This window comes from Lycorma delicatula, chromosome 13 (assembly GCF_047948215.1).
Source record: "Lycorma delicatula isolate Av1 chromosome 13, ASM4794821v1, whole genome shotgun sequence".
Taxonomy (NCBI): Eukaryota; Metazoa; Arthropoda; class Insecta; order Hemiptera; family Fulgoridae; genus Lycorma; species Lycorma delicatula.
The window spans coordinates 20508998-20523997 of NC_134467.1; the positions used below are offsets into that span (position 1 = coordinate 20508998).

Consider the following 15000-nt stretch of genomic DNA (forward strand, 5'->3'; position numbering starts at 1 on the left):
TTTTAAGAGGTTTAGGTCACGAATGTTTTGCGTATAAACAACGCTTTTGATGTACCACCGCAAGAAAAAATCGCAAGATGTCAGGTCTGTACTCCTTGGAGGCCAAAGTACGGGTCTTTGCCGGCCTATCCATCGATCTCCAAATTTTTCGTTCAAAGCGTCCGTGACCGATGCATTGAAGTGCGGGAGAGCACCATCTTGTTGGAAATGAAGTCGATGAATGTTTTCGAGTTCATCCGGCTGAGGAAAGCAATAATCGGTTAACATGTCAAGATACATAACTACATCAATTGTTTTTTCAGCAAAGAAGAAAAGTCTTATTTTACTCGATTTTTCATCACACCACACCAAACATTAACGTGAATCGCGTTGTTTCTCAATAATTGCGTGTGGGTTTTCAGAGCCCCCGTATTCGTGAATTGTGTCTGTTAACACTTCCATTGGAATGTAGCTTCGTCTGTAAAAATTATATCGTCTAAAAATTATGCGTTTTCACTTATTCTGTCCGACATTTCAACGGCGATATTGTAACGTTTTACACGATCATCGGGTTTCAATTCCTGCAGTATTTGGATTTTATAAGCCTGTAATTTCAGTTTTTTACGTAGAACTTTGTGAACTGTTGATTTTGGAATACCTAATTCGACGCTTCGACGGGGGATGGACTTCCCAGGTCTTCTAATTGCCGATCGTCTAATTAGTTCAACCGTTTCTTGGTCTGCCGGTTGATTTCTGTTTCTTAACCGATCCGGTTTCTTCGAATCGTTTGAACCAACGTGTTATGTTATTTTTGTGTGGTGCATGTCTTCCGAATTCACGTCGAAACGCACGTTGAACTAAAATTACGGATTTTAATTTGGCCATCAATAAAACACACTTTGCTTTGTCTTTATCCGAGAACATAGTAACTCGCTAAACTCACCGCAACAACAATACAAGAATTGACGTTGTGGTTACAACTGCTGGTAAACAAACTTTTGGGTTGGAGGCTTTCAGGGATACCAATATAACATCTAGAAATTTCCCTACAATCTTCCTATGAATTACTGACACCGCACAATTCTTTTATGATAACCCTGTTTTATTAAATCGATTTTATTATTAAAATCTTCAATAATCTTTCGACTTTTCATCCAAAAATTCCTGGGTTCGAACTCCAATCCGTTTTGGTATATTTCATAAGCTAAAAAAATCATTTTTAACGGGTGGTGAAATCTGTAATTATTTAAAACGAAATTTCTATTACAGACAATATTATAAAAGAATTTGCCCGTTATATAAATCAGCCAATAAAAAAAAAAACAAAGTAAAAATGGATCTCGTCAATAAATCCAAATATTCTAATATCTAATACCCTGTAGAAATGCGAAGGTTTGTGTTGGTCCCGCATGCAATACCATCAAGGTAGAATCTACTGTTTCCAAATTTTCAGGATACATTCGTGTTATCCCTGTTTTCCATCCCCGCGTGCGAAGAAGGCTTTACAGCCTCGAGATGGATAACCCTCCGGGTTGGTCTAGTGGTTAACGCGTCTTCCCAAATCAACTGATTTGGAAATCGAGAGTTACAGCGTTCAAGTCATAGTAAAACCAGTTATTTTTACACGGATTTGAATACTAGATCGTGGATGCCGGTGTTCTTTGGTGGTTGGGTTTCAATTAACCACACATCTCAGGAATGGTCGAACTGAGAATGTACAAGACTAGACTTCATTTACATTCATACATATCATCCTCTGAAGAAAGGCGGTAGTTACCGGAGGCTAAACAGGTAAAACAAAGCTTCGCGATGGATGAGTGGCACACCACAACTAAGGGAAAGTATAGATTTACACAGGACTTGGTGGGATGGTAAACCACTCCTTCGTTTTTAAGGGCAACGGGTGCCCAGGTGCACTCCAACCACGCAAACTTGAACCAATATTTGTTTCGATTCCGCTTTGCCCCCGATGAGCCGTGCGTCTGCGGGGAGATCCAGTCGAACGAACGTATGATGTTCGATTGCCCAGCTCTTGGGGAGAGGGGCCCAGAACTCAGGCCACCCTGGAACTTAGAGGTCAACGGGAAAATTTGCCACTCATAAGCGACGATTCAATGTGGCGTTCGGATGGTGTGGGTGTTCCTTGATGCCGTTGCTTTGTTCAATTGGCATCAGTAGTAAGGGAAAGACTCCTACCTCGCTACTGTAAGATGCTACCCAAGAGTTATGACTGGCCATCAGCCAATTAAAAATCCCAGCGCTTTAATATTGGTGGAAAGGTACTTACTGGCATTCAGCGACCTAAACGTGGCAGCGAATTCCTGTCTTGATGAGATAAATATAATTTATTGATTGTCAAACATATTTTAGTAGTTGACAGGGTGCACCTACCCGCTTTAGAATATATGACAAGTGAGCGGTGGGACACGAAGCAAGTGGTGTGTAAGCACCATGCATAGTTCGCTCACGCAATTAGGTTAGCTCTAGGAGCTAGTTAGAACATTGGTCGCTAAACTGAGTGGAAGCTCAGTAGCTGTTTGTGGTACATATGGTATTATGCCTTAGGGCGACCGAATGGGGTGGTGGCAGGAGAAATGCCATGCAAATCAATTATCCCAGGAAAGATTTTAAGCCACAGTTCAAAAACATCATTGGAAGGAGAAGTTGTGAGGTTTTTTTCTCGCGGACGCCAAGCTTTTTTTATTTCGTTTTTCGGTGTTAAAATAATAGACTATGCGTTTTATAAGATATCTGATTTTTAGCTCTCTACCTTGACCCGTTTCCTAGATATAGGATAATGGAAAAAGGATATTTTCGTCTACAACAGCAAATTCTATATCAAAAACGAGGAAAATGTTGAAGTAAAGAGAGATTTTCAAGCTTTAATTATTATTTATTAGTATTATTCTCACAACCATGAGGATAATGAACACACGATCTAGTATTCAAAAGGTAATCAATTTTGGACACCTAATAATACCATTACAAGACGCCGCCCGCCAGAGCAACCCGCCCGGAGGACCTAGCTGAGGAAGCGTGCCGTAGTTTAAATAGTACCGATTAACTAGTGGTAAACGCGACTTCGCAAATCAGTTGATTTTGAAATCAACTGAGAGTTCAAGTCCTAGTAAAGGCTGGTAATTTTATACGGATTTGAATACTAGATCGTGGATAACGGTGTTCTATTGTGGTTGGGTTTCAATTAACCATACATCTCAGGAATGGTCGAACTGAGACTGTAAAAGACTACACTTCATTTACATTCGTACATATCATCCTCTGAAATAATACCTGACGATAATACCCGGAGGCTAAACAGGAAAAAACAAAATTAGTACCGACTGTCGCCACAAGTATCGCTACACCCGCGTAAATTAAATACGGTGTGCGTGCGTGCGTGCGCAAGCGCTTTATTTAGAATCATTGAATTAAATAAACGAAAAAAAAATATAATTATAAATATTTTTAATTAAGTTCTGCGTGTAAACTGTGCATCACAAACAACCTGTAGGTCCCGGAACGCGGCTTTAGCCACTTGACAGGAATGTGCTTCGACTGTGTTGTCAGCTATTTTTTTTTTTTTTTTATAATCACGAAGAAAGTTTAATGATAGAAATACAATTCGATACGGGTAATTAATTAATTCATAAAACCATATGTAGTATTGCATTATAAACAATGATATTAAATACTTTTACCATATATAAATATAAATATTTATTTATATTAAAAGAATATCAACGGAAGTCACGCCGCACGGTTGTGAGCACGCATGTACAAACCTATATATATATAAAATGATGCCTATATTTGTATTACGGTATACGTTATATATTATTTATTATAATATAGTTTCTGTCAGCATATATATATATATGTATGCAGTACAAATCCTGTAAATGAACTGTACTGTTTACTCTACTAGTCATAATGATGAAGGATGGATGACAAAGCAAAATATCAAATTTTAAGACCACGAAGAAATAATCTCGCGCATTTTTTATATTAGCAATTTTTTTTATTCCACTAATAAGAAATGAAATTTTATAATCTTTGACTGGCTCTCTCATTAGGCCTACTAATGAATTTTTTGGGGTCGCTTGCCTAAAAAGACATTTTCAAGAAATCTTTTAAAACTTTTTTTTTGTCTTCAGTCATGTGACTGGTTTGATGCATCTCTCCAAGATTCCCTATCTAGTGCTAGCCGTTTCATTTCAGTATACCCCCTACACCCTACATCCCTAACAATTTGTTTTACATATTCCAAACGTGGCCTGCCTACACAATTTTTCCCTTCTACCTGTCCTTCCAATATTAAAGCAACTATTCCAGGATGCCTTAGTATGTGGCCTATAAGTCTGTTTCTTCTTTTAACTATATTTTTCCAAATGCTTCTTTCTTCATCTATTTGCCGCAATACCTCTTCATTTGTCACTTTATCCATCCATCTGATTTTTAACATTCTCCTATAGCACCACATTTCAAAAGCTTCCAATCTTTTCTTCTCAGATTTCTCGACTTCTGCGGGTGTAATTATTTTTCGTGATAAACGTGGGGATTTTTAGCACTCCAAATTCTACTGTTTTGGCTGTTTACGTAGCCATCCGAATGAAACCGTGCTTCATCTGTGAAAAATAACGAATCCGTAACGTTAATTCTCTTACGTAGAAATCGACGGAACCGTAGCCGTTTTACTTTGTCGGGCTCAAGAAGTTCATGAACCGTTTGAATGCGATAAGGTCGTAATTGTAATCGTTTGATCGCCCGATGAACAGTTGATTTAGACAAATTAATTTCAACAGACAAACGTCTGATCGATTTATTTGGAGAGGCGAGTAATCGGTCTTTGATTTCAGTGACTGTATCTGTATTCAACACCGACGCAGATCTTTTGTGTTCCTTGTTATTAACAGAACCGGTCTCTCTAAATTTTGCGACTAACCTTAATACTGATGTTTTGTTAGGAACCGGTTTATCCGGGTACTTATGGCTAAACAAATTTTGCACTGCAACCACTGATATCGTACTGAAGTACGACTCGACAATGAAAACACGTTCATCTAGCGAAAACACCATCTTGTCTCTAGCAATACACTGAACGTTATGATTGGATTGTTATTACTATCGGTAGTGTTCTACTACGTCGCCGCGATGTTCAGATGTTAGACGAGTCCATTTCAGTAACGAGTAGGGGAATAAGCTTGAATTTTGAAATTTCATGGATGAGTGATTGATGGGTTGCGTTTTACATGGGACACCCTGTATATACAATAGAGAATAGATTATAAATAATGTTTAAGCGTTCCATATAATAAGAAAAATTTGTTACAAAACTCTTACCGGCCCGATTTCATTTATTAAACAACGAATAATCATAAGAATTGTATTATTTCTGTAAGTAAATGTGATATGAATTGCATATAAATGAAATCTGGCCGGTAAGATTTTTGTAACAAATTTTTTGCTTATTATATCGAAAGCTTAAACATTATTTATTATCTATTATGGTATATATATTGTCTATTACATATATTTTATTTTAAACAAAATTCTAAATTTTATATTACAGAAATTTTTGTTTTTTGAGCGGAAGAAATAATATATTTTTTTCTTTTTTTTTTTTTTTTTTTGTTTAACCTCTATGACCATAGTTAGGTATTCCTTAAGAGGATGATGTGAATGATTTGTAGAGTATGTGTGAAAATGCCATGCCTGACCGGGATTCGAACTCAGGAACTTCGGATGAAAGACCAAAACGCTACCAATCGCGCCACGGAAACCAATTTTCTGTAATAGTATTATTTTATAAATTAACTTTGTATTGCTCATTTGAAAACCGTCCATTTCCCGTAAGTCAACCTGTATTAGATGAAATAATGGACAAATTAAGAATATATTTTTTCAGAAATTTAGATGTTAAAAGTAGATTTATTAAACAGACTGCCGATTTGTAATAAAAATATTTTTTTCTTTAAATAGCTAATAAACAGGTTATTTAATTTTTAAAGAATTTATTTATTTTTACATTCGTTTAACATTCCGTTTTATTCTTACATTCCGATGTGTATTAAATCTAAAAAATATATTTTTTTTTTTACTTTTCGATAACGGTATTTTTTTTAAACATACTGTACTGGAAATTACTTTATAATGTTGTAATATTTCAATGAGCAATCAAAGTAATAATATACCTATTACGTTAGACAATGACTCCCTCCCCCACAAATGCTCTCTCTCACTCTCAGACCGACAACTGTTTCTCCGTTATTATAAAAATAACGATATAGAGTTCCGCACTCGAGACAAAATTCCTTTCTCATATTCCCGTACACGACTGTATTGGCTAAGTTTATACATATACCCATAACTACATCACTTTCTCAAACCGGTTTAAAAGCCACTAACTATATAAAAAAGATCTGGTTGGCAAATACATTACCACTGTTACTAATATATATTATTATTAGTATTATTATTTATAACTAAAAATACATTAAATCTTAACTGTTAATTTGGTTGGATTATTTATAAATAAATTTAAAAAATTCGAAGATTCACACAAAAAAATAAATAAATTCAGTTTCAGATATACCGTTGCTATATTGATTAAGAATTCATTTTAGCCGTAACTATTAATTATAAAATTATTTCGTATTAAGTAATTAAAAAAAAGAGTTATTTTACAATATTTTTTACAGTATTGCTTACTTAAAAATACTGATGTGGACACCACATAATTTCCTTGTACGCCTATTAAATTACACATACACATTTTTTTTTAAATGAAAAGTACATAAAATTTTATTTCATTAATAACTTCTCATAGTTTTTCATCTTTTTATTTTTTTATTATTGAATTATTATTATGTTTCGTAAAAATTCTTTTAAAAAAGGGAGATTAATAATTATTTATATAAATAAAAATGTAAATGTTCGTTTGTTCAAAACCATAAATCTCCAAAAGTTCTTCATCGATTGCTTTGAAATTTTCACACAACGTTGCATTCGAATACGCACGTATTTTTATATACCTAAGATGTCACACCTGTGATAGGTAAAAAGCATGCTTTTAAAAAAAAACCAAAAAAAAACAGCGCTATCTGTTGTACGTAAAAGGGCAACACACGCTATACTAAATATTTTACGATTCCATTTCAATGTTTCCGATATGTGTATCCGCTATAGACTAAAAAATACTGGACCTATTTACGCGCGGGGAAAAAGGGAGAAAGGGAAAAGTCGAAAAAGGGAAAAACCGGAAAATGGAAAAGAGAAAACAGGGGAATAGGAAAAACGGGAGAAGGAAATGGAAAGGGGAGAAGAAAAAGGGAAAGTAAATAAGCGAAAGAGAAATGGGGAAGGAAGGGAAGAGGGAAATGTTGAAAGGGGGTATGTAAAATAAAAATGGGGAAATGAAAATGAGAAAATGGGGGAAAGAAAAGAGGGAATGGGGAAAACGGAAAGGTTAAATCTTGTAAGGTTCCGTAATGTTCATTTTGTTAATGTTTCATCAAACTTTCAACTGTGTTCATTTAATCTATATATATACTCAAATCTAGCCGGATCTGCTAGTTAATTTATAAATACATTTAAATTAAAAAAAAAAAAGAGATGAAGTCTGATTCGAACCGATGTGCCTTCCCCTTGTAAGATCCTAATATTTCATTATTTAAATTTTATTTGGTTATAACTCTGGAACTGGTGAAAATAAGTATCACAGATTATGATATATTGTTGATAATCTCTCAATGAGGGCTTATTACTGCAGTTAAGAAACAGTCCAAAATCCAATTTTATTTTTTTTTAATTTTGAATACTTTTGGTTCAGTCGATTGCAATCAAAAGGAAAGATGAACAACTAGATGTTACAGCTGTCCTAAATCCAAAATATCAACATCCTACGGCTAAACGTTTTTGAGTTATACGAGATACATACATATACGTAAGTACGTACAGACGTCACGCCAAAACTAGTCAAAATGGATATTTCCGTTGAAATATGTAAACCGAAATTTATCGCGATCACAATTACTTCGTACAACTAAGTAAAAAAAACATTGGATGTACAAGTAGCACAGAATAGACTTCTCTGAAAGTAGTAATGTAAATCTAGTGTCTGTGGTAAACAGAACGTATATAACACCGAATATCAACAGAATTTCAATGAGATGACGCGTAGATTATGTATAGATCAACGAAATATAAGTCAGCCTTTGATTTTTAAAATTAATACTAGTACAGAATGAAAAGTTTGACAATACAATTGTCGGTGTACCTTGTTAAAGCCGCCGTTCCGGGAAGTCCTACTAATGTGGGTTGTTTCTAATCCATGGCTTACGCGCGCGCGCGTGTGTGTGCACTCACACTTCATTTAGAATATTTAACATTTTATTTAAATATAATATGTTTTTGTTTATTTAGTTCAATGATTCTAACTAAAGCGCGTGCGCATACCGTAAATAATTCGCACGGGTCCGGCGATACTAGCAACGACAAATTTGCCGAATATTTTGCAGTTCCGATTCCAAAGACTATAACGAAGACTTTTCTGAATGACCCACACATTTTCGACTTATAGGACGAGGACTTTCTAGCCGTTACTGATTTGAACTCGGGAGTATAATAATGGAGTAAAAAAAAAATACGTCTCATTAAAATCGATTCAGGTGAATTTACTATCGAGGCTGTTTCCGGATTCTGGTCATCAAGTCTTGCAACCCATCTCGCACAGACTTTGGAACCTGAAGTCTTTATGATAATGGAATGGGGAACTTCTATTATCGATTCCAACTTTTGCAGCGATTTCATCGACCGTAAAGTGTTGATCGTCTTCAATGAGGTCACAAATCGATTGAATTTTGTCTTCCTTCAGGCTTTTCCTTTTCTAATTCCCATTTTTCTACAGTATCGAGGCTGTTTCTGGATTCTGGTCATCAAGTCTTGGATCCGATCTCGCACAGACTTCAGAACCCGAAGTCTTTATGATAATGGATTGGGGAACTTCTATTATCGATCCCAACTTTTGCAGCGATTTCATCGACCGTAAAGTGTCGATCGTCTTCAATGAGGTCACAAATAGATTGAATTTTGTCTTCCTTCACGCTTTTCGTTTTCTAATTCCCATTTTTCAACAGTATCGAGGTTGTTTTTGGATTCTGGTCATCAAGTCTTGGATCCCATCTCGCACAGACTTCAGAACCCGAAGTCTTTATGATAATGGATTGGGGAACTTCTATTATCGATCCCAACTTTTGGAGCGATTTCATCGACCGTAAAGTGTCGATCGTCTTCAATGAGGTCACAAATCGATTGAATTTTGTCTTCCTTCACGCTTTTCCTTTTCTAATTCACATTTTTCTACAGTTTAGTCCTTCTTTAAATCTTCTGGTTCGATTTTAGAATCGAATCAATATGACAACATCATATCTTCGAACTGAGTACACAATCTAGTCCAAATTTCGGAGGGTTTTGCTCCATCATTTCTGAGAAATTTAACGAAATTACGTTGTGCGACCGACGATGGAGCCTTCTTCTCTGAAATGATGTTCATCACCAGAGATACGCGAATCCCAAGGCGGCTAAAACTTCCTCCCCACATCTCCATCATCAATATCCCTCCACAACAACCCACTCTATACGGCTGCCTAGAAAATAAAAGTCTGGTTTATATTTGACTGACCCTTGTAACATTACATTTGTCCAAGCAAAGAAAACGACGTGAAACCATTTCACTCGCGATGAAAGAATTTTTAGAAACCAGCAAGAATTATATAAGAATGAATTGAAAATTCTTCAAAACAATCCGTTTTGAGGATGACATTGCTTTGCTGGGGAACAGTGAAGAAGAACTGCAGGATGCAATCCATCATATGAATACTATCCTGAAGGATAAACACGGTATGAAGATAAATAAGTGAAAAACCAAAATCAAGAAGTACTCAAGATACGGGAAACGGAAGGGTCAGGTACTGCTTGAAGAGCAAAGACTAACGCAGATAACTATCTTCCAAGTATTCAGAGGTATATTATACCGGATGGAAGAAGTACAAAAGTACCGACATCAAAAGTAGAATAGAAAAAGCAAAAGAAACAGTTTTCAAAAAGAGAAGTTTGATTACATCTAAAAGTGTCTCGCTCAAAACGAGGAAACAGTTTATTAGAAGTTTCATCTGGAGTATTGCTACTTATGCCTCAGATACCTGGACCTAAGGATGGACGAAAGGAAGACCTAACAGAAAGGAAGAAACTTGAGGTCTTCGAGATGTAATAGCTAGAGAAAGATATTAAAAAGGTACGTTGGACAGAGGATGAAACAAATGAAGAGCTATTCCGAGCAAGGGAAAAGAGGTCAATGCTAAGATTAATAGTGAAGAGAAGGAACATCATAGTTTATCATCTACTACGTCACTGAACCTGGTTCACCAATCCGCTGGAGGGAAATAGAAGGACGCAAACAAAAAGGAAAACAAGAATCCATGGATGAAGTGATGGAAGAAAGGACGGGGTAATCACAGGGAAGTCAAGAGAGTGGCTCTTAGAGCGGAAGTTTTATACCAATATTTATTTATTTTTTTTATGATTTCTTTTTGTTCCCAACACATTTATAAAAATAATCATTATTCTCATTAACAGTTAAATATATTTTTAAACGCTACTGATTCAAATTTATTATACTGTTAACGAGATGTAATTATTATGTCACAATTAATGACATTAAAAAAACAAAATGAGATAAAGTTTTATAACTGCAATTAATTAAAAATAGCAATAAAAAGTTACATAAAAACCTGTATGTTGAAAACGTTATTAAATAACTTCCTCACTTCGGATCGGTATACACCTTAATTAAACATTTTGACTTTTGTTGTAACGAAAGCAATGAGACAATTTTCCGACAAGAAAAAAGAAAATCATCGTATCAATTGTACAATTATGTTCATTTAAAAGTAGGTTGGCCGACACTAACTAAACTAATGTAATTTCACAACATACAAAGAACAAATTTCACCTATACTATCGGCAAACTAGTGTAGCCGCGAGGCTTAACGCATCAAAAACCTGGCGATCAAGTTCGAGACCTGTTATTTTTTTACACTTTAAATATTATTAATTTATTTAATTGTACCGTTCACCTGTGACATTACAACATAGCAGTAGTTTACAGCATTTTTTGAAATGGGAGTGCGAATTTGGAAAAAAAAATATTTTTTTCAAAATATTGTTATTTAATCGTTAACAAATGTGCCTTAAAAAAAAATGACCTTAATTACGGGGAATCTCAAGATACTGAGAGTGACCTTGCTCTATAGCGTCATTACTTCGACCTTTTAAATAAAAGGTTTAATTAACGGCATAAATGCCCCCATATATATAAAAGTAAACTGACCAAATTTGATAAAAATCGATCCAGTAGTTCTAGAGATTAAAGTGATTTAGAGGGAGACAACGAACACACACACACACACACACACACACACACACACACACACACACACACACACACACACACGTACATACGAACATTAACATCCGGAAAATTTCCAACCGTGTTTTTTGGATTCCTTAGGTGTCAAAACCTCATGATCCGGTGTAAACCGCATAAGCCCAAATTGGAACGATTATAATACTTTCAATTCTATACCTATAGCGCTATCTAGATGGGAAAGTAAAAATATTTTAATAATTATATAATCATAAAGTATCGGTAGCCTGGGACTCAGTACTAATCAGCTGATATTAATTTTTCACTTTTGAATAATTTTACACAGCGACTATTACTGTAGATGTTAAAAATATATACATGAAGCTTCCTTCAACAGGAATGCTGTGCAAAACTTCAAACCTAGCGTATCTGGAACGACAAGAATCTTCATAGTACCTTCCAAAATAGCCATCAACAAGGATTTTCCCTCAACATATATCTTTTGGGTCCTGTCATTCTACCAAATAGTTTAAACGGAGAAAATTATTTTGCTCATTTAACCGAAAATCTTCCACATTTTTTGGAAGACCTATTTCTACAATTAAGAAGAAATATGTGATTTCACCACGATAGAGCTCCAGCACATTTCAGTCAGTTGCTATCAGATTTCCTAGATAAAACATTCCATGAAATATGGATAGGCCGTCGAGGAACAGTTCCCTGGCTTGCTCCATCACTTGACTTAAATCCTCTTGACAAAACAAAAGTAATGAAATGTAGTAGAAATAACAAAGATGGACCACTGAATGTGAAAATAGGAGGAGAAAAGATTATGGAGGTAGAAGAATTTTGTTATTTGGGAAGTAGAATTACTAAAGATGGACGAAGCAGGAGCGATATAAAATGCCGAATAGCACAAGCGAAACGAGCCTTCAGTAAGTAATATAATTTTTTTACATCAAAAATTAATTTAAATTTCAGGAAAAGATTTTTGAAAGTGTGTGTTTGGAGTGTCGCTTTATATGGAAGTGAAACTTGGACGATCGGAGTATCTGAGAAGAAAAGATTAGAAGCTTTTGAAATGCGGTGCTATAGGAGAATGTTAAAAATCCGATGGGTGGATAAAGTGACAAATGAAGAGGTATTGCTGCAAATAGATGAAGAAAGAAGCATTTGGAAAAATATAATTAAAAGAAGAGACAGACTTACAGGCCAAATACTAAGGCATCCTGGAATAGTCGCTTTAATATTGGAAGGACAGGTAGAAGGAAAAAATTGTGTAAGCTAGCCACGTTTGGAATAAGTAAAACAAATTGTTAGGGATGTAGAATGTAGAGGGTATACTGAAATGAAACGACTAGCACTAGATAGGGAATCTTAGAGAGCTGCATCAAACCAGTCAAATGACTGAAACAAAAAAAAAACAAATCCTCTTGACTTGTCGGCCAATTTGAATCATATTGTTTATTCAATTCAACATTGAGGATCTTCAAGAAAAGATTAAAAATGAATTTCAAGAAATAAGGAATACTCCCGGAATTTATGGACAGTTAAGACAATCTCCCAGAAAAAGACTGGAAACTTAAGTAGTTTCTAATGGTTGGCACTTTAAATATTTCTGATCACTTTTAACAACTGTTAACTGTTCAATTACCACCTAATGTTCTACAATAATTAACGTAACATTATTTTTTTTTAATTATTAGGTCTATTATTGTGAAAAAATTATTACATAATTTGATACTAATTTACTATACTGGAACTAACAATAAACAATAAATTGAACGTAAAGTGGAGGACATGAAAACAGACACAAAATTACAACATCAATTTTCTGCCACATTTGTTAACCGATTTAAAAATTTTAAATGTCATTTTGTTCAAAATAAAAGGGTTATCTATTTAGTAAAAATACATTTTGATAAAACTTATATTTCTGGAGATATAACGGATCGAAAAATAATCATGGCCGACATTTTGTAATTTGCAAAGATATTTAATTCCTGATTTTTTCTAATTTTAACATTTTTATTAGCAAGACGCTTACCAAATATTCATGTGATTCGTGTATCCGAACTTGAGACATAAATTTTTATATAAAAATAACAAAATGGCGGAGATAGGAAGAACGAAGGAGAAATTACCATTTTTCCTAGGATATTTTTTGTTTAGTTTAACATGTAGAATAAAAAGTATAGCCAGCCCATCATTTTAGAAACACTGTGTATATATAAATATATATACATACCATTTTTTCCTTTATTTTTAGTTGTAGAACATGCTCTGATATTTGTTTCGTTGTTTGTGAGTTACTATATAAAATTTAAAAAATAAATAAATAACTTAAATTAAATAAAGGAAAAAACAAACAATCTATTCTGTGATTGGTCGATTTAAAAGCCAATCCTATCATGACATTGGTCCATTTACAATTTAAAACGATATGATACGCCGATAATCACAGAGGAAGAATGTAGATGTTTAATAAAAAAATAAACGTTTAATAATGCAAAAAGGAAAAATCAATCTTTATTATGTGATTGGTGTAAAGCGATCTATTCTATAAAAAAAAAACATTCTGTACTGTGATTGGTCCATTTACAAAACAATTCTATAATGAAATTGGTCCATTTAAAACGATATCATACGTCGATAATCAACAATGATAGTGGAAGAATGCATATTTTTAATTAAAAAAAAACAACTTTTAACAATATAAAAAGGAAAAACCAATCTTATATGTGATTGGTTGACAGCAACAACAAATCAAAATACACTACTAACGGGATTGGTTCATTAAATTTTATATTTTAAAAGGTTGAGTAAATACAAAAGTATTATTACATCTGAAACTAAAAAATAAAAAAAATAATAATCTTACAAAAAATTTAAAAATCTTACCTGTAAATTAGGTTCCGACAGTGACAAACTCTGAGTGACATTTACAGATTCATTACTACTGTTATTTAATTTATGTTTTATACTGTGAGTACTACGTTGCCAAGAAATTTGATTACTAACTTTTCTATTATTAACATGAACATTATTCACTTGATGTAAACGTTGTATATCATATTTATGCCGCCAACCAAATATTTGCGCCAATTTACCAGCCACATCAGCACATCTACTACCCCCACCACCACTTTCACTTCCAGTCTTTTCACTAATTCCTCCACCAATACTACTTGCATTATTAGTCCTGCTCTCATCATTTTTAGTACTATTATTATTATTAGATTTTTTAGCACCGTGACAATGATCAAACATCAGATAATTTATTAGTAATTATAATTATTGGTTTAATTAATTTTTTTTTTTTTTAATAATCAAATTAGTAAAATCATATTGTTCTATTTCTTTATCACGCACCACTGTTTTTTTCACATTTAAAAACAAAAAAAAAAACAATTAAAAATAATAATTATGTAAAACAAAAATTATATTTTAAAATACCAGAAAAAACGCCCGTATTTATAGTAGCACTTCCGCGTTTCTAAATATCCCCTTAGAAATTATTATAAATTTAGTTTTGTTTAACTCAATTGGTGCACAGCAATCTATTCAGTGAATAGCTCAATTTATTCCATTAAAATTTA

The 15000-nt window shown here is 33.9% G+C and overlaps 1 protein-coding gene across 1 annotated transcript in view; it reads right to left on the reverse strand.

Moving 5' to 3' along the window:
- Nucleotides 1-14765, reverse strand: part of baz (par-3 family cell polarity regulator) — a 146295-nt gene extending 131530 nt beyond the window's left edge. The window contains exon 1 of the mRNA XM_075381257.1: nucleotides 14303-14765. Coding sequence (XP_075237372.1) covers nucleotides 14303-14671 — 369 coding nt within the window. The 5' untranslated portion in view covers nucleotides 14672-14765. The remainder of the gene's footprint in view (nucleotides 1-14302) is intronic.
- Between the last annotated feature and the right edge of the window lie 235 nt (nucleotides 14766-15000).